Source organism: Hemitrygon akajei, chromosome 31 (assembly GCF_048418815.1).
Source record: "Hemitrygon akajei chromosome 31, sHemAka1.3, whole genome shotgun sequence".
NCBI lineage: Eukaryota > Metazoa > Chordata > Chondrichthyes > Myliobatiformes > Dasyatidae > Hemitrygon > Hemitrygon akajei.
Window position 1 is genome coordinate 8,955,081 of NC_133154.1, and position 26,984 is coordinate 8,982,064.

A 26,984-nucleotide genomic window follows, 5' to 3' on the forward strand; every position below is an offset into this window, starting at 1 on the left:
GCCTCAGGGATCGGTTCTGGGACCCCTACTCTGCAATTTTTAAAAATGACCCAGATGAAGAAGTGGAGGGATGAGTTAGTAAATTTGCTGATGATAGTGTGGAGGGCTGTCAGAGGTTACAGCGGGACATTGATAGGATGCAAAACTGGGCTGAGAAGTGGCTGATGGAGTTCAACCCAGATAAGAGTGAGGTGGTTCATTTTGGTAGGTCAAATATGATTACATAATATAGTATTAATGGTAAGACTCTTGGCAGTGTGGAGGATCAGAGGGATCTTGGGGTCCGAGCCCATAGGACACTCAAAGTTGCTGTGCAGGTTGACTCTGTGGTTAAGAAAGCATACGGTGGATTGGCCTTCATCTATCATGGGAGTGAGTTTAGGAGCCGAGAGGTAATGTTGCAACTATTTAGGACCCTGGTCAGACCCCACTTGAAGTACTGTACTCAGTTCTGGTCACCTCACTACAGGAAGGATGTGGAAGCCATAGAAAGGGTGCAGAAGAGATTTACAAGGATGTTGCCTGGATTGGGGAGCGTGTCTTATGCAAACAGGTTGAGTGAACTTGGTCTTTTCTCCTTGGAGCGACGGAGGATGAGAGGCGACCTGACAGAGGTGTATAAGATGATGAGAGGCATTGATCATAAGGACAGTCAGAGGCTTGTTCCCAGGGGCTGAAATGGCTAGCACGAGAGGGCATAGTTTTATGGTGCTTGGAAGTAAGTACAGAGGAGATGTCAGGGGTAAGTTTTTTACTCAGAGAGTGGTGAGTGCGTGGAATGGGCTGCCAGCAACGGTGGTGGAGAGGGATACGATAGGGTCTTTTAAGAGACTCCTGGACAGGTACATGAAGCTCAGAAAAATAAAGGGCTATGGGTAACCCTTGGTAATTTCTAAGGTAAGGACATGTTTGGCTTTGTGGGCCGAAGGGCCTGTATTGTGCTGTAGGTTTTCTATGTTTCTATGTTTTTATACAAAATTACAAGAGGTATAGATAGGGTTAATGCAAGCAGGCTTTTTCCTCTGAGGTTGAGTGAGGCTACATCTAGTGGTCATGGGTTAAGGGTGAAAGGTGAAATGTTTAAGGGGAACATGAGGGGGAACCTCTTCACTCAGAGGGTGGTGAAAGTGTGGAACGAGCTGCCAACATGAGTGATAGATACTGGTTTGATTTCAACATTTAAGAGAAATTTGGGTAGTTAAATGGATAGGAGGGGTATGGAGGGCTTTGGTCCAGACGTAGGTTGATGGGACTAGTCAAATTAATGGGTTGGCATGGATTAGATGGGCTGAAAGTCCTATTTCTGTGCTTTGTGGCTTTGCATGAAAATGGACTTCAGCTTTCTTTCTGACTTTGTTCTTCCTTGTAAAACAATATTTTCAGTTTATGCTTGATTTGTGTTTTTCTTGTGAATGCTGCTTCTTGTCAATGCTTTGCACCTGTAGTGCTGCAGCAAGTAAGTTTCTCGTCGTACCTGTGCATACATGACAATAAAACTTCACTTAGAAAGTCGAACGACTTTGAAGTGTTAAGGATAAGATTCTCACTGCAGGACACACAGCATCTTATCTAATGCCTGTACACCACAGGCAGTTAGGGCAGCAATGAAGGCCCTCCATCTCTGGCAGAGGGCTGTGCTTCCTTCATCGTGTTGGTAGTTTGGTTTCACTACTCAGGAACATTGTCACACTCAGATGTAGAAGGATTCTTCACTGCTCTTTCCGTAACAGTTCTGTTTTACCAGTTTGGGTTGTTAGCCCTGAGCTGAACTCCTGAACCTGGAGGAATGGTGGGCAGCTCTTCGTCTGACCTCTACCCTCTGACCTGTTTGGCAAGGGTGAACCTACCAAGAGTCAAAGCATGAAGCCCTGACTCCAGCCAACATAACTCTCTGGGTCATTGAGACATGCAAGCCTCCAAACCCTACAATGAGGCTGTGGTCCTCTTGGAGGATACACAACCTTTGACCTGTCCTTATAGCCATGGCATTTGTGCAGTTTGCCCAGCAAAAAGCAGTCAAGGCACAAGAAAGTAACATCCATCTTCAAAGAACCCTACCATCCAGGCCGTGCTCTCTTTTCACTGCTGCTATCTAAATTTTGTAGCCTGGGGAAAAGTACACACTCAGGACAACAAATACTTTTTCAGGTTTTAGTTCCATCATCTGTTTTAGATGTTTTAGTGCTGGAAGAGGGTCTTAAAACAAAACAAACGAATTTACAACCAGTTCCTGCCGTTACAATCTCAGTCTAACCTTCGATCCACACCTTTGTGTATCGACGGATTGCGTATGCAGTATAAAAATACAAAAAGCAGACCGCACAAAACTAATACGGTAGTGGCAGTTCTACTTGGCCGGTAAGGAACTTTGCACAAGGCACGCTATCCAGTGCTGATGCCTTCACTTGTGAACATTTTTCCTCACCATGCCCAGTATCTCTGGGAGGAACTTAATTCCAAATTCCAAAGGCCACCCAGCTGCTTCTGCAGAAAACAAAATGGTCTCCCGACTATCCCGCACATGTGTAATAACATCACCGTCTCCACTTAAAGGCACAGACAACTATTCTAGCTGGATGCCTAAGTATACTTTTAACGAAAATGAGTAAGATTCGACGGTCACCCGGTTACATAAAAGGAGGTAAAGGAGCCTTAGGTTCCACACCACCAGGTTCAGGAACAGTTATTACCCTTCAACTATGGATAACTTCACTCACCCCAACTCTGAACTGATCCCACAACCTACAGACTCTACAACTCATATTCTCAGTATCGTTTACTTATTTGTTTGTTTACTTATTTATTTGCACAGTATGTCTTTTCTTGCACATTCTTTTCAGCCTTGGTGTGTAACTTGATTCAATTCATTTAATTGTCATTCAACCACAGAAGAACACACACGAATGGGACCAAACGAGACAGCGTTACTCAAGGGCTAAGGTGCAAAGCATAGTACCGATAGTCACACACAGCGCAAAGCACATATAGCAAATACAAGATAGCAGGCACGTGAAGATATTAGTAAGATAGAGCCGCACAAAAAATGCCCAGACCCTCAGCCCATGAATGCCGCAGGAATCTGCAGTTGACCACAATATAGTTTGTCTTCTGCCGAGCGAACACTTGGGGGCAGCACTGACTCTAGCCTGGATGCCGCGCAACAGCGCCCCCCAGTGGAGCCCACCAGCTCTGACGAAGGGTCTCGGCCCAAAACGTCGACAGCGCTTCTCCCTATAGATGCTGCCTGGCCTGCTGTGTTCCACCAGCATTTTGTGTGTGTTGTTGTTTGGATTTCCAGCATCTGCAGATTTCCTCGTGTTAGCTCTGACGCCTCCCTCCTGGTGGCTGTGAACAGGTGACACCATAGCTCGAGGCCCTGAGTCCATGAATGCCACATGCACCTGCAGCTGACCACAATACATTGTATTAAATTACTTTGTTCTACTGTGAATGCCTACAAGAGAATGAATCTCAGGGCCGTATGGGGCGACAAATATGCACATCGATAATAAACTTTCTTTGAACTTTGGAACTGGAGGTAGTGCTGAGTGTTAAATTCCGGAGTGTTTTACTTTGATGGGATTAGCATGGTCAGCAGTGAAGAGCAATGATTAGAAAGCGGTTGTTTATCAAGTGTTGTCTGGACTGTGAAAGGACAAGGAAACCCAATTATTCACAGGCACACTTCTAATCTAGAGCACAACAAAATAATAAAGTCACATTTATGCATGACTTTACAGACATTGCAAGGCTGAGATACCTTTAAAGTATAGTCACTGTTAGAACCCAAGGATATCAGCTTCCGTTGACAACAGAACACCTTCTTCATGCCTGCATTCACAGAAGCTTCTGACAGCAGAATTTATCCTTGACACATCAGGCAGACCAGCCGAGTTCAAAAATTACCTTCTCTGCTGTTCCAGCTCGTTGGTGTTGACAGTCAAGCTGGATGCATTTTTTTTAATCTCATGAATTCATTGTTTGTGAAAAATAAAACCTCAAACGTAGGAGCGGAATTAGGCCATTCGGATTCCCATTGAATCTGCTTGACTATTCCATCATGGCTGATTTCTTATCTCCCTCAACCCCATTCTCCTGCCTTCTCCCCGTAACCCTTCACACCTTTACTAATCAAGAACCTATCAACCTCCGCTCTAAAATATATCTAGTTACAGCTGCCTGTGGCAATGAATTCCACAGAATCACCACTCTCTGGCTAAAGAAATTCCTCTTCATCTCTGTTCTAAAGGGATATTCTTCTACTCTGAGGCTGTGCCATTTGGTCATAGACTCCCCCACTACAGGAAACATCCTCTCCACGTCGACTCCATCCATAGGTCTCAATGAGAGCGCCTTCCTATTCTCTTAAACTCCAATGAGTACAGGCTCAGAGCCATCAAATGCTCCAAATACATTAACCCTTTCTTTCACGGGACCAGTTTAGTCACTAAACCGTGGTTCCCAACCTTTTTTATTCCATGGACCAATGAGTCCACAGACCCCAGATTGAGACGAATGTTTTAGTGAATCTCCCCTGGACCCTCTCCAGTGCCAGCATATCTTACGTACACTTCAATACACTGTAGCAACACCGTTTCCCATTCAGCTAATCTGTCCAAGTACTTCTGCACACACCCCTGCTTTCTCAGCACTGTTGGCTCCTCTACCTATATTTGTACTGTCCACAAAGCCATCAATTCCATAACTCAGCTCACTGACATATAAGGTAAACTGTATTTCACGATAGGGAGAAGAATGGCATTGACCCACTGCGGCTGGAACATTTTCCCTGTCATCGAGTAGTTATTCTTCCTTCCACCATGTGCCCAACAAACGCAGCATCAATTTCTCACCTATCCAGATGGCAAACCCACCAAATGCTCTGGCACATGAGCAGACAGCTGCCTACTTCTTAGCTGATTACATTGTTCTCAGGTCTCTATTTGCATCAATTTTTATCCCCCAGAACATAATGGTACAATTTTACACTGCCATCATAGAGAACATCCCCACATGAGCCATTGCTGTCTTAATATCCTCTCACAATATGTGATAGCGGCAGTTGGTCTCGAGAGACCATGGATCTGCGTCTGGAGTTTCCAGGGCACAGGCCTGAGCAGGGTTGTATGGGAGACCGGCAGTTGCCCAAGCTGCAGGCCTTCCCCTCTCCACGCCACCGATGTTGTCCAAGGGAAGGGCACTAGGACCCAAGCAGCTTGGCACCGGTGACGTCGCAGAGCAATGTGTTGTTAGGTGCCTTGCTCAAGGACACAAACACGCTGCCTCAGCTGAGGCTCGAACCAGTGACCTTCAGGTTACTAGTCTGATGCCTTGCCCACTAGGCCACGATCCAACACATATAGAACAAAAACATTGTGAACTGTCAGGTCAGCAGAAAAGGCCACTGGCTGCAGCCTACCATCACTGCAGGACTTGTATGTGAATCATTGCAGACCCTACCCACCCTGCAAACTGCCTTTTACAAAAGCTCCCTTTTCCGTTTCCCCCATGGTCCACTTACCTCTCCAATCAGATTCCTTCCTCTCCAGCCCTTTAACTTTCCCACCCACCTGGCTTCACTACTACCTTCTAACTTGTGCTCCTTCCCCTCCCCTCACCTTTTTAGAAACATAGAAAACCTAGAGCACAATACAGGCCCTGTATTGTGTATGTCGAACATGTCTCTACCTTAGAAATTACTAGGCTTATCCATAGCCCTGTATTTTTCTAAGTATATTTCTCTCTGAGTAAAAAACTTACCCCTGACATCTCCTCTGTACCTACTCCCCAGCACCTTAAACCTGTGTCCTCTTGTGGCAACCATTTCAGCCCTGGGGAAAAGCCTCTGACTATCCACACGATCAATACTTCTCATCATCTTATACACCTCTATCAGGTCACCTCTCATCCTCCGTCGCTCCAAGGAGAAAAGACCAAGTTCACTCAACCTGTTTGCATAAGACATGCTCCCCAATCCAGGCAACATCCGTGTAAATGTCCTCTGCACCCTTTCTATGGCTTCCACATCCTTCCTGTAGTGAGGCGACCAAAACTGAGCACAGTACTCCAAGTGGGGTCTGACCAGGGTCCTATATAGCTGCAACATTACCTCTCAGCTCCTAAATTCAATTCCACGATTGATGGAGGCCAATACACCGTACGCCTTCTTAACCACAGAGTCAACCTGCGCAGCTGCTTTGAATGTCCTATGGGCTCGGACCCCAAGATCCCTCTGATCCTCCACACTGCCAAGAGTCTTACCATTAATACTATATTCTGCCATCATATTTGACCTACCATTATACTGACATCTTCCCCCTTTCTTCTCAGTCCTGAAGAAGGGCCTCGGCCCGAACCATTGACTGTTTATTCATTTCCATAGATGTAGCCTGACCTGCTGAGTTCCTCCAGCACTTTGTTACTCAGTGGGAAAAGCATTAACGTTATATTTTGCTGTTGGCTTCCATCTGTCTCGAAGAACAATGGGTGATGATGATTATCACAAGCCTGGGCAGAAGGTATGGAGATCCTGAGATGCCCAGTCATCAAGGTCCCCCTCTCGGCCTCTCCAGTGTAGTCCAAACGAAAGCTTATGAAGTGATACGTTTGGCACCAAATTGGCTGTAGGAGCTGCTGGAAGGATGTTCAATGTTGTCCAGCCACCTTAGGGGCTCCACTCGGGATTTGCTCTCTGGGTTTGCTCCTGTAGCCTTCGTCTCTCCTGAGGCTGCCCACAAGGCAGTGGGGCTGTTTACCCATAGCTGGGGATCTGGTTTTCAAGCACAAGGGCATGTCCACACATCAGTGGGCCTGTGTGCTACGTGTGCAGGGTCCAGACCTCCTCCCCGTCCTCTGTAGTTCAGCCTGAGTCTGAAAGGAGTTCAGTTTCCGTGTGTTGCCAGCAAGGAGGCACGACATGAGGCTTGTTATTGGAGAGGCTGTGTACGGGCAGGGAGAGACTTACACATTCAGCTCTCCTTTTCACAAAACTGCTAGCCAGTGGTGGAAGCTGAAAGTGTGAGCGACAAGCACTACCCACTACACTCCCACCCTAGATGCATTACAGCAACCATTTTGACACTGTGCATACCCCTGTGATGCTATGCATACCCCCCATATTTTTGTACCAGATATAATTTTTCAGTGATACGAGTTCTGACACCATTGTAGTAGCTGAGGAACTTACATTCAGCTAATGAAATCAATAGGAATAAATAGCTTGGGTCACCGAGGATAACACAGACAAATGAAAACCGTCCTGGCACAGCCTTCCCTGATCTATCACAAATGTCAAACAACACACACAAAATGCCGGAGGAACTCTGCAGGTCAGGCAGCATCTACGGAGAGTGAAGTAAACAGTTAAAGAGTAAAAGAGTAAAAAAGATTTTCTCCTGTTCTTATCACAGATCTGTCACAGCTCCCTTCTAATGCTGCTCAGCCTTTCCACATAGTTCAGGGGTAACTGAGAATGAGCATTAATTCACTCAGGCCCTGTTCTCATTGATATCATCAGGAAAGAGGTACAGAAGCCTGAAGGCACACACTCAATGATTCAGGAACAGCTTCTTCCCCTCTGCCATCTGATTTTTAAATGGACATTGAACCCATGAACACTACCTCACTTTTTAATATTATTTCTGCTTTGCACTGTTGTAAATTTACATATTAAATATTCTATATTTATCTTGTCCTGCTGCCGCTGAGTTAACAAATTGAATGACATATGCCAGTGATATTAAACCTGATTGTGATCCTGAAATTCCGGCTCTGCCAATGGTGCGCTATCTCGTTGCAACTCTGTCTCCAATTTTCCAACTAATTCTCAGGTGATTCACCAGGCTAACGGTGCTGTTAACTTGCAGCTGTTGTTCAGTGGGTAGGACCTGGGGTGACGCTGTGAGGGCAGAATATGAGAGCTCAGGTTCAATAATTCCATCAACACCAATTGGGAAATCCTCAAAGCTGAGGGTAAATGAAGAATGTGACCCAATAAACTCAGCAGCTTCATCTTGGTAGTGCTTGACATAGGATGTTATTGATCAACCTTTCCAATCCTTGCCCGCCAATTAGCAATAACATTCTCCCTCTGCATCAGAAGGTTGTGCAGTCAAAGTTCAAAGTTCAAACTAAATTTATTATCAAAGTACTTATATGTCAGTGTATACTACCCTGAGATTCATTTTCTTGTGGGCATTCACAGTAGGTAAAAATAAATGACAATAGAATTGTATTGTATTAGAATTAGGCATGAAGGGATAAGGGGAGAAGCCAAGAGACTGGGACTGAGAGGGAAATGGATCACCCATGATGAAATAGTGGCACAGATTCGATGGGCCAAGTGGCTTAATTCTGCTCTCATATTTTATGGTCTTATAGGATCAATGAAAAACTGCACACAAAGATTGACAAACAACACAATGTGCTAAAGAAGACAAGCTGTGCAAGTACAAAGAAAAGCAGATAGATTGATAGATGGATAGATAAATAAATAATATCAAAACATAAGTTATAGAGTCAAGAGGTTCAGTTGTTCAGACCAAATATCAGATGGTGAAAAAAGGTGATCTAAGTGACTTTGATTGTTGGCGCCAGATGGGGTGGTTTGAGTATCTCAGAAACTGCTGATCTCCTGGGATTGCCACACACTACAGTCTCTAGAATTTACAGAGAATGGTGAGAAAAACAAAAAAAACATCCAGCGAGTGGCATTGCTGTGGGTTAATGAGGACGTTCAGAATAGTAAGTCTAGACTGGTTCAAGCTGACAGGAAGGTGATGGTAACTCAAATGACCACGTGTTACAACAGAGGTGTGCAAAAGAGCATCTCTGAACACACAACGCACCAAACCTTGAAGTGGATGGGCTACAGCACGAACAGCATGATCACGAACATATGCTCAGTGGTCACTTTATTAAGCACAGGAGGTATCTAATAAAGTGCTACTAAGTGTATATCTACACATCATTAATTCTGTTTCTGGGAGCTTCTTATATATGTTGACGCCTGCAGTTCATCCTCTGCAAAAAAAACAGTTAATCGGCTCTGAAGCATCTTAGATTGAGCGAATACGTAACTACAAATCTTGCTCTAACCGTGAAACGGTAGATCCCAGTGTTGGAGAGATTTAGAAAGCCAAGATGCAAAGTTTTCCTGTTCCTCTCAAACCTCGCTAGATAAAGGTCATGGCCTATTACTCACAGAATGAATCTGATGTTTTATTGCCTGTAAAGATTAAAATCCTGATTTGTTTTTAAGTGAGCATAAATTCCTCTAAGGAATCACAGATTTGGAGATTTTGAAAATTAAGTCACCTGCTATTTCACTTCCGATTCCATGAGTTTCAGAATTTAAGTTGTGTGCAAGCAAACTTTATTAATAGTAATTTAAAAACAGTGGAGAGTTTTTCTTATTCTGGCTTCTTCCCCCTTCCTTTCCAGTCTTCATCCTAAAACATCAACTGATCATTCCCCTCCATAGATGCTGCCTAACGTGCAGAATTCCTCCAGCATTTTGTGTGTGTTGCAGAGTGACATCTCAGGAATCTTACTCATAGACTGCTTGTTCAATATTAAAGGCATTTACATGAATTCTCTGGTTCCATCCCCTGTCCGTAAGAGCATAAGACCATAGGAACAGAATTAGGCCTTTTGGTCCAAAAAGTTTGCTCCGCCATTTGGTAATGGTGATATATTTTCCCTCTCAATATCATTCTCCTGCCTTCTCCCCAAAACGCGCCACGCCCTTACTAATCAAGAATCTATCATCTGCTGCTTTAAATATACCCAATAGCTTGGCCTCCTCAGCCGTCTGTGGCAATGAATTCCACAGATTTACCACCTTCTGGTAAAAGTTCTTCATATCTTTTCTGCCCTCTTGTGTTAGAATCTTCTATTATTGGAAACATCCTCTACACATGCACTCAATCTAGGCCTTTCAATATTTGATGGTTTTCAATGAGATTCCCCATTCTTTTAAATTCCCTTGAGTGTACGCCCAATCAAACTTCAAAATTTGTTATATGTGAACCCTTTAATTCCTGGTATCATTCTCATGAACCTCCTCTGGACCCTCTCCAGCGCGTGTACATCCTTTCCTCGACAGAGGGCTCAAAACTACGCCTAATACTCCAAGTGAGGCTTCACCAGCACTTTGCAGAAGCGAGTTTGGTCTTGCCACGACATTAAAATGGCAACCAAGGTCAAAGTGTATAACACAGCTGTTTTACCATCTCTGCTTTATTCAACTGAAACAATGACATTGTATCGGAAGCACATCAAGAAACTGACCAAGGCACAACTCAGGCATTTACGCCAAATATTACACATCAAGTGGCAAGAGAGGGTACCAGATGTGGAGGTGCTCAAACATGCTGGGACAGTCAGCGCAGAATCACTCATCACAGCCTCCCAGCTGCGTTGGACTGGTCATGTCACAAGAATGAGCGATGATCGTTTACCCAAAGCTGTTTTCTTTGGTGAGCTACATGAAGGAAAGAGGAAGCACGGTGGTCAGAAGCTGCGCTACAAAGATGTGCTCAAGCTCCATGTGAAGAACACCGACATGAATGTCAACACCTGGGAGAAAGATGCTTTGGACAGAAGAAGTTGGCGCTGCATTGTCAAGAAGTCAATCCCAGCTATCGAGGAGAAAAGGCAGAAGAAATATAAAGCAGGTCATGAACGCAGACATTCGGTGCTAGACCAGTCAATTCACAAATGCAACCGATGTGGGAGACAGTGCCGATCCACTGCTGGTCTTGTGGCCCATAAACGTGCCTGCAGAGACTAAACTCTCAGCACAGTCAACATCGAAGTCGATGGACAGCCGAAGAAGAAGAATAAAGCCTCAACATTACATCTTTGCTTTTATATTCGAGTCCTTTCGAAATGAATGCTAACATCGCATTTGCTTTTCCTACCACCTACAAGTCAACCTTTAGGGAATCCTGCATGAGGACTCTGAAATCCCTTTGCACCTCTGATTTCTAAACTTATATAATAGTCCGTGCCTTTATTCCTTCTTCAACGTGCATGGCCATAGCCTTCCCTACACGCCTAATTAATGATCTTCAAGCATGTTGTCCAGACATCAGAAAGCATTTTAATTATTTTTGATATACAGTCACCGCGGTAACGCCGGGAAGAGTGACAGCCTGGTTTTATACAGAAAAGAGCTGTGGAGCACCATGTGGACTACAGCAGCTCAGCAGAGTAGCCATTTATTTTCCACTCAACAGAGTGACTCAAGGATAACCAGTAAATACCGGCCTTGCCAAGAATGCTGCTTAAGGTAGTAGCACCAGAGTCCTTTAAGTGCTTGTGATTTGTTATCTCATATACATTGAGACATGCAATGAAATCGCCATTTGCATTAATAATCAACACACCCAAGGATGTGCTGGGGGGGCAGCCCGCAAGCATCGCCACCCATTCTGGCGCCAATGTGGCATCCTCACCGTGCTCAGCGGAACAGCACCGAACACAACAAAATGGTCCACAGCAAGGAACAAAGCAGAACTGTCGTGGTAGTTAATGGGTTAATCCTCCGCCACTCATCAGCCGCTCCCACGTTGGAGGAGTTCACATCTGAGTAGCCTCCAACCTGATGGCATGAATATCGATTTTCCCTTCCGGTAAAAAATTCCACACACCCCCTCTTCTATTCCACACTCTGGCCTTTTACCTCTTCTTACCTGCCTATTACTTCACCCTGTGTCCTCTCCTCCTTCCCTTTCTCCCGTGGTCCACTCTCCTCCCCTATCTGGTTCATTCTTCTCCAGCCCCTGACCTTTCCCACCGGCTGTCCTCATTCCCCTCCCTCCGCCTTTTTATTCTTTTGTCTTTCTCCTTCCTTTCTAGTCCTGAAGAAGGGTCTCGGCCCGAAATGTCAACTGTTTATTCGTTTCCATTTACACTGCCTGGCCTACTGAGCTCCTCCAGCATTTTGTGTGTGTTTCTCATTTGAGCAAAGGATTAATACAATGTATTGCTGTCTGCATCCATCTGTCTGGAAGGACGATGAGTGGTGATCCATCCTTTGGATTTCCAGCATCTGCAGACTTTTTAAGATTAAGGCTGATGTTTGCCTATTCTCCTGCTTTGTCCCTCATAACCCTCGTGTGTAATCCGTCTAGCGCAGAATATGTGAGAGCCTGTAGTCCCATTAATTTGTCTAGTACCTTTAGTACTTGTGAAGGATTAAAATCCATGATCCTCTTCAACCCTTTGATGTTCAATCAACTCCAGTGCTGAAGTCTTGGCTGGTTTTGCTGGGAAGAAGGATGTCCCATATTTAACTCTATAGAGTTATAGAAGCAGGGCGATCACTCGAATCAAGTATAATGTTTCCCTAAGGGGTTGTCTATTATCCTCCTCATGGAGAAATTCTGTGTGTGACTTTAACGTCGGGAGGCTGATGCATAGGCAGCCTCCACACAGTCTTTGATAAATTGGGGTCAGCATCCGGGGGCATGGAATGCAAGATGGCTGGAGGCCTTTATCTGCTGCAGCCTTTCTCCGGCTTCACTGCCATTGTGATGTGCCGTCATCTTCTGCCAGCTCCATTGTTGAAGTCTTGGTTGGATCGCTCTTTGTCTGTGTCCTCTCCTTTGACCCTACCAGGAGCTAGACGCCAGATAGCTAAGCTCCAGATGGCATAGCTCATGGAATCTCAGCCTCTTCATCACAACAAGGTGACAATCCTCGTAGATCATTGTGGAGATGATTCACAGAGGTATTCAGCACAAAAAGAGACCTTTCAGCTCATGGAGTCATTGTCAATCATCTATTCTACACAATATCTATTCTCACATTCCCCCCTCCTCTCTCATCTCCAGCCCCTCTCCTCTGCAGATTCTACAACTCACCTATACTGAGGGGTAACTTACAATGTCTTTGGAATGTGAGAGGAAACTGGAGCAGCCAGAGGAAACCCACAAGTTCATCAGCAGACCAGGCAACTTCTGCACAGATAGCAAAGGCCGAACCTGGAATTCATAGGCAGCAGCTCTAACAGCTTCTTCGCTGTGCCTTCATTTGGTAAATCAAGAATCGGCCGATCTGTTGATGATTGTCACATGCACTGAAGTTGCCAGCCGGTGGCGTAGTGGCATCCGCGCCGGACTTTGAGGCCAGTGGTCCCCGGTTCGAATCCGGCTGGCTCCTTCCACACTTTTGATCCGTACCAGGCTGAGCATCAAGCGAGCAAACCGGCCTCGTAAAAAACAAAAATGCTAAAGAAATGGCTGCTACCCCATGCGCCACAAGCACAGAAAAGAACAGTGCACTGAGGTAGACTAAAAATCTTTGTTCAGTATTCGTCCCGCAGAGGTCATTTCATCACATAAGTGCACTGAGGTAGTACAAGAAAAAAGCAATAACAGAATGTGGAATGAAGTGTCACTGTTACAGAAAGCGTGCAGTGCCTTGAGGCAGATCGAGCGGAAACTCTGTTGTTCTTTTTACAAAGCCGAGTTGCTATCTTGATGCTCAACCCAGCACAGATGGAAAGTGTGCAAGAAGCAATCGCCTCGAACACGAGACCGCTCGCCTCAAACTCCAGCGCGAGTGCCACTACACCACCAGCCAGCTCTGGCAATAAGTAGCAAGAGCATAACAAGGTAGATTGTGAGGTCAAGAATCCCTGATTGCCTCCTTATTTCCCAGTCCTCCAGTAATGTTTGCCTTAACTGCTTACTTTCATCTTATATACTTGTAGAAGCTCTGACTGTTTTTACAGTCCTTGCTGGCTCACTCTCATCATCAATTCTTTCCCTCGGTTATTTTATTATCTTTACTCTGGTCTGCTGGGGCAAATATTTATCCATTAAACTGTTGGCTAACACAGTTTATCTGGCCATTATCACAATATTTAGGATTCTTCTGTGCAGCACCCTGTGGACTCACTTTCAAGGACTCTACAACTCGTTCTCAGCATTATTTCTTCCTTATTTTCAGATTGGTTTTCAGTCTTTATTTATGTATGTTTTTTTCCATAAATTCTATTGTATTTATTTTTCTGTAAATGCCTGCAAGAAAATAAATCTTAGGTTAGTATAGGGTAACATTTAGGTACAATGATAATAACATTTTCTTTGACTTTGATAATGTTTCCTGCATTACAGCAGCCATCAACACAATCAATCTATGCTTTTCAGCTATCTTATATTTATTGTGTTTATATCATTGCGTTCTTTATCTTTTGTAGTTTTTATTTGGGCTGTATCAGATCCGGAGTAACAATTATTTCATTCTCCTTTACACTCGTGTACAGGAAATAACATTAAACAGTCTTGAATCGGGAATGTTGAACCACTTTTGCAAAGCTACTTCGCTGACTGCAAAGCATTTTGAGTGTTCTAAAAGGTGCTCAGAAAGCCTTTATATCACCACAGCCACCACCCTCCACCATTATCCAAAAAGCTGTTATAAAATACATTGAGGTCACCAATGCAAGTACACAAGAGTTGACATTTGAATAGTTTGCTGCTTTGCTGGGGTACAGTACTGTGCAAAAATTTTAGGCTCATGTATATAGCTGGGGTTCTGCACAATATCGTAGCTGTCAATGTGGAGCGGAGAGTGAGTTTGCAAATCCAGCGGGAATGGTAAGGGTGAAGTGCCATGGGAAGGGTGTGGGATGGATGGCAGAGAAGGAGTGCCAGGGAAGCTGGGGCGCGGGGTGTGCAGGGGAGACGCTGTTGCAGACATAACCAGCATTGAAACACCAGGTAATTGGTGTATTGATCATTACAGAATATCTCTCTGGTGCTTCCGCTACCTCCCCTCTCCCTTCCTCTTTTCCTAACCATGATTCCCCTCTCCCTGCCCCCTTCCCACTCTCAGTCCACAATAGGCACCCATATCAGAACCAGGTTTATCATCTCTCAAATATGTCATGAAATTTGTTTTTTTTTTTGGTGACAGCAGTACAGTGCGACATGTAAAATTCCTACAGTACCTGTGGCTTTTGCTAGTATTGTATGTATAGTGAATCTTATCCTTGACTGAATTATAAGGCAGTGACAGGGTATGTGAACATAGGAATTGGGAGCAGGACTAGACTGCTCAGCCTTTCAGCACTGTTATGGTATTAATGAAGTAGTCTGCTTGTAACTTCCACTCCACATTCGCGTCTCTGTTAATAGCCCTTTATTCCCTTGCTTCCCTACCCCTACATTAAAATAATTAAAGACTCTCTTCCATTGGAACAAGTGATTTCCTAAGACCCCAATGCCTGAACAAAATATTTTGCCACACCTCCGACTTCCTTTGTTTTGTGGCTGTCAGTGGGGAAGACGAATCTCAGGCTTGTACAGACTTTGATAATGAATGTACTTTGAACTTTTGGCTTAAATGTTCAACCACTTATTTTTAAACCGTGACCATCAACACCCTGCCCCCGCCTCTCAGATTCTCCCACGTGATGAACAATCCTCTCCACATTCACTTTGTCAGAGGAGACAGAGGAGATGTCAGGGGTAAGTTTTTTACACAGAGAGTGGTGAGTGCATGGAATGGGCTGCCGGCAACAGTGGTGGAGGTGGATACAATAGGGTCTTTTAAGAGACTTTTAGGTAGATACATGGAGCTTAGAAAAATAGAGGGCTATAGGTAAGCCTAGTAATTTCTAAGGAAGGGACATGTTCGGCACAACTTTGTGGACTGAAGGGTCTGTGTTGTGCTGTAGGTTTTCTATGTTTCTATGACTGCTAATCCAGGTAGCATCCTGGTAAATCTCCTCTGTACCCTCTCTAAAGCTTCCTCATCCTTCCTATAATAAGGCAACCAGAACTGAACACAATATTCCAAGTGTGGTCTAACCAGGGTTTTTTTTAGAGTTGGAACATTATCTGGTGGCTCCTGACCTCAATCCCCCCAACTACTGAAGGCCAACACATCATGCACCTTCTTAACAATCCTATCGACTGCTTCGAACTTTGAACTGCTTCCAAAGCCTTAACGTCCTTCAGGAAAAGAAATCAAATACACAGTATTTCAGATTTGCTCTCCCCATTTGCTAAATGTTTGTCTAGTTTTAAGCCTAATCCAATTATGCAGTTGTATGAATTAAACCACAATATTTCTGTTTATTAATAATGCCTCACTAAATGTTATTCAGCAGCACTGTTACCATATTCATAGTGCCCTTTTCAAGATCTTTATGAATTAGTAAGTAATTGTTTTAATTACTAGTTCCCTAAAGCACAGAGGAGCTTGCCATCTGTTGACGCTGATAGACGGCTCTACAGATCAATCAGACAGAAAAAGGACTGTACAATCTCTTCAGCTTTGTCTGCTCATGTGAAATTGCATCTAAGTGGAGCATTCTAACTGGGTGCATCGCTGTCTGGTATGGAGGGTGGGGGGCCACGGCACAGGATCAGGAAGTTCTGCAGAAGGTTGCAAACTCAGTCAGCTCCTTCACGGGTACAAGCCTTCCCTCCATCGAGGGCTTTGAGTTCAAGTTTAATTGTCATTCAACCATACAGGAATACAGCCAAATGAAACAGCGTTCTGAGGCCAAGTTGCAAAACATAGTACTTACACAGCACAAGGCAAATATAGTACATGTAAGCTAGCAGTAAGCATACAGTCACACAAAAGAAAATACAAATAACCCCATGAGTGTCTTGTCTTGTCCATACTGCACCAACTGCCGCCACTGGGCTATAAACGTGCAGGAGCAGTGTGTGGTTACGTGCCTTGCTCAAGGACACACACACTGCCTCGGCTGAGGCTCGAACTAACAACCTTCAGATCGCTAGACCAAAGCCTTAACCACTTGGCCACACGCCAACACGTGTCCTGTGAGTTGATGGTGCATGGGTGTTGTCCGCAAGAACAAGAAGTTCTCGACCATCCGCCGATGAATGTACGCACGCACGCAATCAAACTTGTCTTCCACCGAGCTAACACTGGAGAGCAGCACCGACAGAAGGGGTCAGCCCCAACCCAGCATGGATGCCACACCACACCTGGAGTTGCCCCTCCTCAACTGCTGGTACAGGCAAACCCATGGCATGAGGCTGAGCCTTCACTATCATCGAGGCAACGCAGCTCCCCCGTTGTTGGTCTCACCAATAAAACAGTGAACCGGGCGAGCAGCATTCCACATTACCAATGGTCAACAGGGTCTTGCGATCCAGTATCTCTGTAGCAGGCCGCAACAAAGCCTGCACCAAGTCCAGCTCCTCCACCTCCTCTGCTATCGAGCATCTCGCTGATGGCGTAAATGTGAAGAACTTGAAGTTCTTAATGCCCAGCAGCACATTGAGGTCATAGAGAAGATTTTAAAAAAAGACAAAAACACTTTTGGTTGGCCCCAGAGAGGCCGCTGCGTCTGAGCGCACCTCCATTTTGCTGGAAGACTTTTTCTAAATGCAATGCCTCCAAAAAGGCAGCATCCATCATTAATGACTCCCACCTCCCAGGACGTCCCCTCTTTTCATTACTACCATCAGGGAGGAGGTACAGGAGCCTGATGACCCCCACTCAACATTTTAGAAACAGCTTCTACCCCTCCGCCATCAGATTTCAGAATGTACAATAAACCCATGAACACTATCTCACACTTTCCCCCTCTATTCTTGCACTATTTATTCAATTTTTATATATTTTTATTGTAATTTATCGTATATTTTACGTGTTGCACAGTACTGCGACTGCTAAACAGTAAATTTCATATCATATGTCAGTGATAATAAACTTGATTCTGATTCTGATTCTGAGAACCCAATCAGGCATCTCTGCTCAATTCAATAGTTTCCTGTTGGCAGACTGACATCAATGATGAGTCTTGTGGCTTGGGATTAATTTTTAGTTTCAAGAGACTGTGGAGAGTTAACCAACCCTGTGGAGAGAGAAAGGGTTGTTCTCAAGGTTTTAGAATGGTTTATAGAGAGAGAGAGAAAGAGCCTTATAGCACAGAAGCAGGCCCTTTGGTCTCTCTAGTCTGTGCCCCAAACTGTTATTCTCCTAGTCCCATTGACTTGCACCTGGTCAATAGCCCTCCATACCTCTCCCATCCATGAATTTATCCAAACTTCTCTTAAACATTGAAATCGAACCCGCATCCACCACTACCACTGACAGCTTGTTCCACACTATTACCACCTTCTGAATGAAGAAGTTCCCCCTCTTATTCCCCTTAAACATTTCACCTTTCACCCTGAACTAGTTCTAGTCTCTTCCAACCTCAGTGGAAAAAAGGCATGCTTGCATTTACACATAAGTTTATATACTTCAAACAAATCTCCCTCATTCTCCTGCGCTCCAGGGAAAAACTCAACCTATTCAAACTTCCTCTGTAACTCAATTCCTCAAATCCCAGCAATAGCCTTGTAAATTTTCTCCATGCTCTTTTTGTATTATTGATATCTTTCCTGTAACAAGGTGACAAGAACTGCACAAAATGCTCCAAATTAGGCCTCACCTATGTCTTATACAACTTCAAAATAACATCCTAACTCCTGCACTCATGTGGTTAAAATGAAACAATCAAATTCAGCCTGGATTTCATTTCAGCTGAAGCCTGTCTTGCCTTTCCAGCAATAACTTTATGGTGAGTTAACTGCTGGAAGAAATTGGCCTTCTAATAGAAAAAATGTGCTTCAGTTTTGGCAATAAATACCCGCTGATTGGAAAGGGAGAGCACAAGGGCACAGATTTTGAGGACAATACATACCAGGCTAAAATCACTCAGTAGAGCTCATCATTTGGGACCATTATAAAGTACAAAGTAAGTTTATTACCGAAGTACATACATGTCTCCATATACAATGTTTTTTTGTGGGCATACTCAAACAAATCAAAGAACCATAACAGAATCAATGGAAGACCGCACCCAACAGGATGGACTAAAATCCAATGTGTGAAAGACAACAAACAATCAATCAATAAATATCGAGAACATGAGATGAAGAGTCCTTGAAAAGGAGTCCATAAATTGTGGGAACAGTTCAGTGATGGGGCAAGTGCAGTTGAGTGGTTCAAGGGCCTAATGGTGAAGGGGTAATAACTGTTCCTGAACCTGGTGGTCTGAGTCCTGAGGGAATTACAGAGACAAGCACATGCCAGGAAAACACTGGATTCTCCATTGTGGATGTGGATGCAAATTGCTGTGAAATATTGCTAGGCTTCTATCTCATTTGGACAACGTAAAAAGTATTGGGACTGAGAGGTTCCACATGAAAGGTCTCAACCTGAAATGTCGACTGTCCATCCCCCTCTGCAGCTGCTGGGTGATCTCCTCCAGTATGTTGTTTATCACTCCTGACTCTAGCTTGCCAGTCTCTCAGATCTCTGAGGCCCTCAGATCTTAGCATCTCTTCCTAGTTAAACATCCCCTCCACATCCTCTCTATCCAGGCCTTTCAACATCCTGTAGGGTTCAATGAGATCAATCTCATCTTTCTGAACTCCATTTGGTACAGGCCAGGTTCATCAAACACTCTTCGGTTAAGCCTTTTGTTCCTGGGCTGATTCTTGAGAACATCCTCTAGCACTTCCGACATTCTCTCTTGTACGACTCGACTGCAAAGGCTCTCCAAAGGATGCCCCACTTTGAAGAAGTTTGCCTCCTCCCACTGGCGGGTATCCTGTGAGACCCTCACTCACTGCACCCCCTCTATGCTTTCTGCTCTTCAGTAATGACCGATCCTGTTTAGGGGTCTTGGCCTGCGATATTGATTGCCCCATTCCCCTCCGCAGATGCTACCTGACCCGTTGAGTTCTTCCAGTATTTGATTTGCTGCTCCAGATCACAGCATCTGCCGTCTCATCTGTCTTGGAAATATTTTACCAGATCGTCCAGCCAAATGTCTGCCCACATTAGTTCTAGGCAAAACATCCATCAGGAACCATTCAGCCCATCAGATCTGCTCTCCCATTTAATCATGGTTGATTTATTTTTCTTTAAGCCCATTCTCCCACCTTCTTCCTCTAACCCTTAATGCCTGTGCCAAACAAGAATCTATAAATCTCTGCCTTGAATCCATCCAGTGGCTCCAGAACCCTCTGTGGAAACAAATTGCCCAGCTTCGCTTTGCTCTGGCTGAAGAAATTCCACCTCCCCTCAGTCTCTCAGAGCTCTGAGGCTGTGCCCTTGGATCTTGGCATCTCTTGCTAATTAAAACATCCGCTCCACACCCTCTCTAACCAGGCCTTTCAACAGCCTGTGGGGTTTAATGAGATATGCCCTGATCTTTCTGAACTCCATTCGGTACAGGGCCAGATTCATCAAACACTCTTCGCCTTTCGTTCCTGGGATCGTTCTTGTGAAATCCTCAGATCCCTCTTCAGGACCAACACTCCAGAGGGGAGACATCAACTGCACCTCCGTCCGAGCCAGTGGAGAGTGATAGTGCATTTCTGCCCAGAGCAGGCCACTTCTCTGAGCACTGAGCGCTGTGTGATCTTTACTCCAGTGACACATCTTGTTCATGTCCTTTTATGGGTGGGGAAGGCTGACATGGCACCGTAATTTGGTGCCCTGGTGGTGCCAGCAACCAGATTTCAATGCCACCATTATCCATAAGGAGTATGTACTTTCTCCCGAGCATGTAGGCCTTCTCCAGGTGCTCCAGCTTCCTCCCACATTCCAAAGAAGTTCATTGGTCACATGAGTCTCAATGTCAATCATCCAGGAAGGAGGAGGATTTTTGAAAAGCATTTAAAATATTAATTGGAGCCAGTTTTGCTGGGCAGACTTTTGGATGAGTCGTTGTGGCTCACACTCTCTAGGATAATTCCCATCCTGCTGCTCCAGGCTAGAGATGGGGTAGAAATGATTGGAGGGGGCCAATCAAGGCCTGACAACCAACACACCGTCCAAGTCTTCTCACCACGGTAGCGTAGTGGAGGGCCGGAAGGGTTAATCCGCTGTGTGTGTGTGTGTGTGTGTGTGTGTGTGTGTGTGTGTGTGTGTGTGTGTGTGTGTGTGTGTGTGTGTGTGTGTGTGTGTGTGTGTGTGTGTGTGTGTGTGTGTGTGTGTGTGGCTAAATAAATAAATAAATAACTTTAGGGTGCAAGAATTGCCATTCTGTGAATAGGCCAATGATCTATCCAGAATCCTAATCTCAGTGATATTATGACTGAAACAACGCCGTTAACAACGTATTTTAACCCTTACAGCTCTTCAAAGGCAAGTTTTACTACTGCCAGGGTCACGATACTCGCAACGTCACCAACAGGTCAGACTGTTTGTTGGCGAACTACAAGTGGATGCATCACAAGTATAACTTTGACAACCTCGGACAGGTACGGAATTAACAATTGCTATCTCTTCTAGAGATTGGTCTTCCTGATCAATGCATGGAAATAATGTCATATCAGTAAATATTAGCTGCAGGGCTACAGTGAGTGGAATAGCAGTAAGTATTGATCACTAGCCTGCAAGTTCTACCTCTTTTGCCCATGTTCTCACTCTCCAATTGCTCTCTATCACTTATTGACAGCTTCGCCCAATGGTCACCTAAAAATTGAACACTAGACTAAAATGTGTGGTATATCAGATTCCTAGCCTACATTGGTAGTATATTGATGAGTATTGATTGTTGGAGTATAAATTGTGGGATATCAATTATATTCATCACTGAACCACAATAGGTGATATATCAATATGTATTGATTACTTGATTATAATGTGTGGTATATCGGTGTATATTGATTCCTAGACTACATTGGTAGTATGTTGATGAGTATTGATCACTGGAGCATAAACTGTGGGATATCAATTATATTGGTCACTGAACTACAATAGGTGATATATCAAGGTGTATTGATTACATGACAATAATTGGTGGTATATCAGTGTACTGTATATTGATCACTAGTCTACATAGACTGGTGCCATATCAGTGTATATTGATCATTAGACTATATTGATGGTATGTCAATGAGTACTGATCACAGGGCTACAATGGGTGGTATATCATGTACGTTCATCAAAAGACTACATTGGATGATATATCAGTGTATGCATCAGTCAGTTTTGAATGTGTGAATGTGCTAAATCGATCAGTTCAGATCTATTATATTATAATATCTTGGGCCTGATGAATAGATAAAGTAATGGGAAAAGCTCTCGTTGGCTCTGATTTCTTATCACTTGTGGAAATGATAGTGATCCTGGAACTGATACCCTATCTTCTCTACCATAAATTACCAATGAGGAAATAGAAGAGGGTCCAGTGAAAAAAGTAGGGCTAGACCAGATTCATTACTGGGAATGTCTTTTAGACCATAAGACGTAGGCCATTCAGCCCATCGAGTCTGCTCCGCCATTCCATCATGCTGATTTACTATCCCTCTCAACCCCATTCTCCTGCCTCCTCCCCGTAACCTTTGACACCTGTACTAATCATTTTCATTTTCAGAATCTTTTTATTGCTACAAAATCTTCTACAGCTATAAGATGATACAAAACTTCAACAAATTAATGCGTATACAATTAATAAAGCTGAAAAAAAGCTGATCTAATATATAAAAATGGGAAAAAAAATTATATATAAGGAAAAGAAAGGAAAAAAAGAACCCTGTCTAACTAAGAAAAAAAACCCACTGACTACAAAAAAAAAGAAAAAAGACCCGTTAGGAATCAACCCCCCGGAGCAATACGTCTTACCATCATCTATATATATAAAGAAAAAGAGTTATCAACCACCAATTCACATTTATATAAAAAAAATTGGAAGGAAACCATATAAAATAATTAAAATTAAATGGTAATATTCGGCAAAAGAACCCCATCTTCTCTCAAAATCGAATCAGGGATCAAAAGTTCTACTTCTAATTTTTTCCAAACTGAGACATAACATTACTTGAGAGAACCATTCAATTAATGTAGGGGCAAAAGTATCTTCTCATTTTAATAAAATAGCCCTTCTTGCCAATAGTGTAACAAATGCAATTACATGTTGATCTGAAGATGAAATACCCTGAATATGATGTGGAACTATTCCAAATAGAACAGTCAATCTATTAGGTTGTAAATTAATTTTCAGAACTTTAGAAATTGTAGAAAATAAAGATTTCCAAAACCTGTAGTAATCAAGAACCTACCAACCAATGCTTTAAATATAACCAATGACTTGGCCTCCATAGCCAAAGAATTTCACAGATTCACTACCCTCTGGCTAACGTCACTGAAAAGAGCGCACAGAAAATGACAAGTGGGGTGGATTTTGAAAGGCAGGGACAACAGGATAGCAAAATAATTTGCCGTCCAAGACAGAACTGTGCTGGGAGTAAGGACATGGAATCAAGAAGCATCTCCAGCACTCTGACAGTGGCACTGACTGTCGAGTAACTAATGTTAAGGGCAGTGACCCCCACATCAGAGTGTTACACAGTGGCCTGTAAGAGCTACATGAAGTGCTTAGTGAACTGGTTGCTCTCAATTCCCAGCTGAGAGTGTCCTCTTTACCAACAGTAAATTCCAGGCACAAGTGGTGTAACATTCCTTTCTTAAAACCATAAGATTATAAGACATAGGAGCAGGATTAGGCCATTCAGCCCATCAAGTCTGCTCCGCCATTTATTTTCTCTCTCAACCCCCATTCTCCTGCCTTCTGCACATAACCTTTGACACCCTTACTAATCAAGAATGTATCAACCTCTGTTTTAAATATACCCAGTGACTTGGTCTCTACAGCGGTCTGTGGCAATTAATTCCACAGGTTCACCATCCTCTGGCTAAAGAAATTCATCCTTATCTCTGTTCTAAAGGGATGTGCTTTTAGTCGAAGGCTGTGTCCTCTGGCCCTCGACTCTCCCACTGTAGGAAATGCACTCAGAACGTCTGGTCAGACCTAGTTCTTTCAATCTCTAGGCCTCTCAATGTTCAGTAGGTTCCAATGAGAATCCCATTATTCTTCTAAACTTCAGCAATTGCAGGTCTGGAGCCATCAAATGCTTCTAAATACTTAAACCCTTTGGTTCTGAGGCTATGGTCTCTGTCCTGGACTTTTCCCACTACTTCAAACATCCTTTTCACCTCCACACTATTCATGCCTCAGTAGGTTTCAGTAAGATCCCTCCTCATTCTTCTAAACTCTGAACTCCAGTGAGTGCAGAGCTAGAGCACTTCGTACGTAGAACCTTTCATTCTGGGAATGAAATGGTTAATGTGCAAGGAGCATTTGATGCCTCTGAACAGTGTTGTGTTCTAAAGATACTGTCGACCTACTGGTGGTTGGTTTTCTCATTTGTGTCTCTCCGCAACAGGCCCTGATGTCTCTCTTTGTGCTCGCTTCGAAAGATGGCTGGGTCAATATCATGTACCATGGGCTGGACGCCGTGTCCATTGACCAGCAGGTAAAGGAAAGAATGAATGCTGAAAGAACTGCAGCTAATTAACCATGGTGGGCATCACCACCTGCCTTGACCTTTACAAATAAGACAGCTTTACTCCCTTGACTTAACATAGCAGCCAATGGGACAGTTAGAACACCAATAAGTCAGGTTCCATCCTGGTGTGCCTGTGTGGAGTTTGTACGTTGTCCCTGAGATAGCACGGGCTGTCCCAAGGTGCGTTGCTTTCATACACACCCCAAAGATGTGGGGTAGTAGGTTCATTTGCCATCATATTTTCTTGTGTAGAAGAACAAAGGAGAAAATGTAAGACATTTTAAATGAGATTAGTATAGGATTGGTGTAAATGGGTGTTTGAAGATCAAAGTGAAAGTTACTCCATCACCAGGTATTAGATGGTCTTAGGTTTTCATTCCACACACACCTGATATCATAACAGAATCAGAATCAGGTTTATATGTTGTGAAATTTGTTGTTTTGTTGCAGTACAGTGCAATACAAAAATATACTATAAATTATAATAAGAGATATATACTGTATTAAAAGTAGTGAGGTAATGGTCATGGGTCCATTGTCCATTCAGAAATGAAGCGATGTAAGTTGTGAAGTATACCCAAGAACACTAGGATTAGAACCCCTCAATCCTGCCCCTCTCTTCAGTCTGATCTACCCCAGCCCTCAATCCTGTCCCTCTCTTCAGTCTGATCTACCCAGCCCTCAATCCTGCCCCTCTCTTCACTCTGATCTACCCCAGCACTCAATCCTGCCCGTCTCTTCAGTCTGATCTACCTCAGCCCTCAATCCTGCCCCTCTCTTCACTCTGATCTACCCCAGCACTTAATCCTGCCCCTCTCTTCAGTCTGATCTACCCAGCCCTCAATCCTGCCCCTCTCTTCACTCTGATCTACCCCAGCACTTAATCCTGCCCCTCTCTTCAGTCTGATCTACCCAGCCCACAATCCTGCCCCTCTCTTCACTCTGATCTACCCCAGCACTTAATCCTGCCCCTCTCTTCAGTCTGATCTACCTCAGCCCTCAATCCTGCCCCTCTCTTCACTCTAATCTACCCCAGTCTCAATCCTTCTCTGTGCCTGATCACTGTCATTCTCAACCACCCAATTTTGTTCATAATGCATCTACTCCTGCTTTAAATATTTTTAATGAGCTAGTCTCCTCAGCTCTCTGGGGCACAGTATCTATTCACACCAAGCTTCCTCAAGCATCATTATGACAATGGCCTAATCAGTTTGTTTAGTGCTGGTTGTGAGATGAATATTAACCGGGGACTTAATAGGGTAGAGGGACATACAAAGTGGGTGGGAGAAGCAGGTTTATACGACTATCCAATAATTTAGTTCAAGTTCAAGATTATTGCCAATCAGTGATATATATGTATACCACCAATCAAAACAACGTTCCTCTGGGACCAAGGTGTACAACACAGTACATATAGCTGAGACATACACACACCACAGAAAGTAATGTTTCCACAAATACATATAGAAATAATAAAATATATTCCAGAAGATTGACATTTAGCATAAGATGCATTTATGACACAAGTCCAAAATTAAACAGTTTAACCCTCCTTTATAAGTGATGAGACCTGGGTGATAGCAGGGAGTTCAAGAGTCCCACTGGGGGAAGAAGCTGTTTCCCATCCTATTAGTCCTTATCCTAATGCTATGGTACCTCCTGCCTGATGGTAGGAGTTCAGAGAGATTGTACACTGGATGGGAGCGATCAGAGACAATGCTATGGGCCCTTACACCTTACACACGGTGACATTATGGGTGCACTTGATATCATCTCATGATGTTACTCTCTACGTAAGAAGCTTAAATTGGTAAATTGGTTCATTATTGTCAGATATACTGAGGTCCAGTGAACAACTTAATTAACACAATCCAACACAAAGTGGACATCTTGATTGATACTGCCAGATCCTGGTTACTTTGTGATTCAGAGGTCAAGAACGAGGCATAAATCTTGTAATTATATCTATTTTGTTACCTGTTCATTACAATAAAAAGTCATGGTCACCAACTCACTTGACTGTAACGGAGAGAGAAGGTGAAAGAAGACCACAAAGAAAAGGAGGACAAAAACGTTTGTGATGGATATTCACTGCCCAGGGCCTTAGGGTGTTTTTTGTCAAGCTCAGTTTTCTAACACAACAGCTGACTCTTCCAGGGGTCAAAGTATTGTTTTTGTGTAAGTTAAACACCCAAAAATATTCATTGTTCAGCTTCTTGTCATAAATAAGAACCAATCTTCAGTTTTTTTTTCCTTTTTTGCTTTTCTTTTCTTTTGTAATTTGTTTTTTATTGGTAATCAAACAAACATTTCCATAAGATGTATTTCAGATACTGTACATATATATCAAATAATCATATTTGTCACAAATCTCCACATAATAATTATCTAGAATACTTATAGAAAGGAGAGCAGAGAAAGAACAATCGAAATAAGAAAACTATGTACAAAGTAGGGAGTGATCTTTTTTTTTACAACATATTCATTGATTTGTGAGAATAAAATCAGGCCTATGAGGTGTTATGTAGTTAAACCATTTTTCCCAGTATAAATCAAATTGTTCCAACTTATGATTAACAGATGCTGTTATCTTCTCCATTTTGTATATGTCCATTGTAATTTCCATCCATACAT

General features: G+C 43.5%; 1 protein-coding gene across 2 annotated transcripts in view; it reads left to right on the top strand.

Moving 5' to 3' along the window:
• Positions 1-26,984, top strand: part of LOC140719391 (voltage-dependent T-type calcium channel subunit alpha-1I-like) — a 542,293-nt gene that overhangs the window by 447,931 nt on the left and 67,378 nt on the right. For both annotated transcript variants that reach the window (XM_073034006.1, XM_073034007.1), the window contains exons 21-22: positions 21,135-21,260; positions 24,228-24,317. In XM_073034006.1, coding sequence (XP_072890107.1) covers positions 21,135-21,260; positions 24,228-24,317 — 216 coding nt within the window. The remainder of the gene's footprint in view (positions 1-21,134; positions 21,261-24,227; positions 24,318-26,984) is intronic.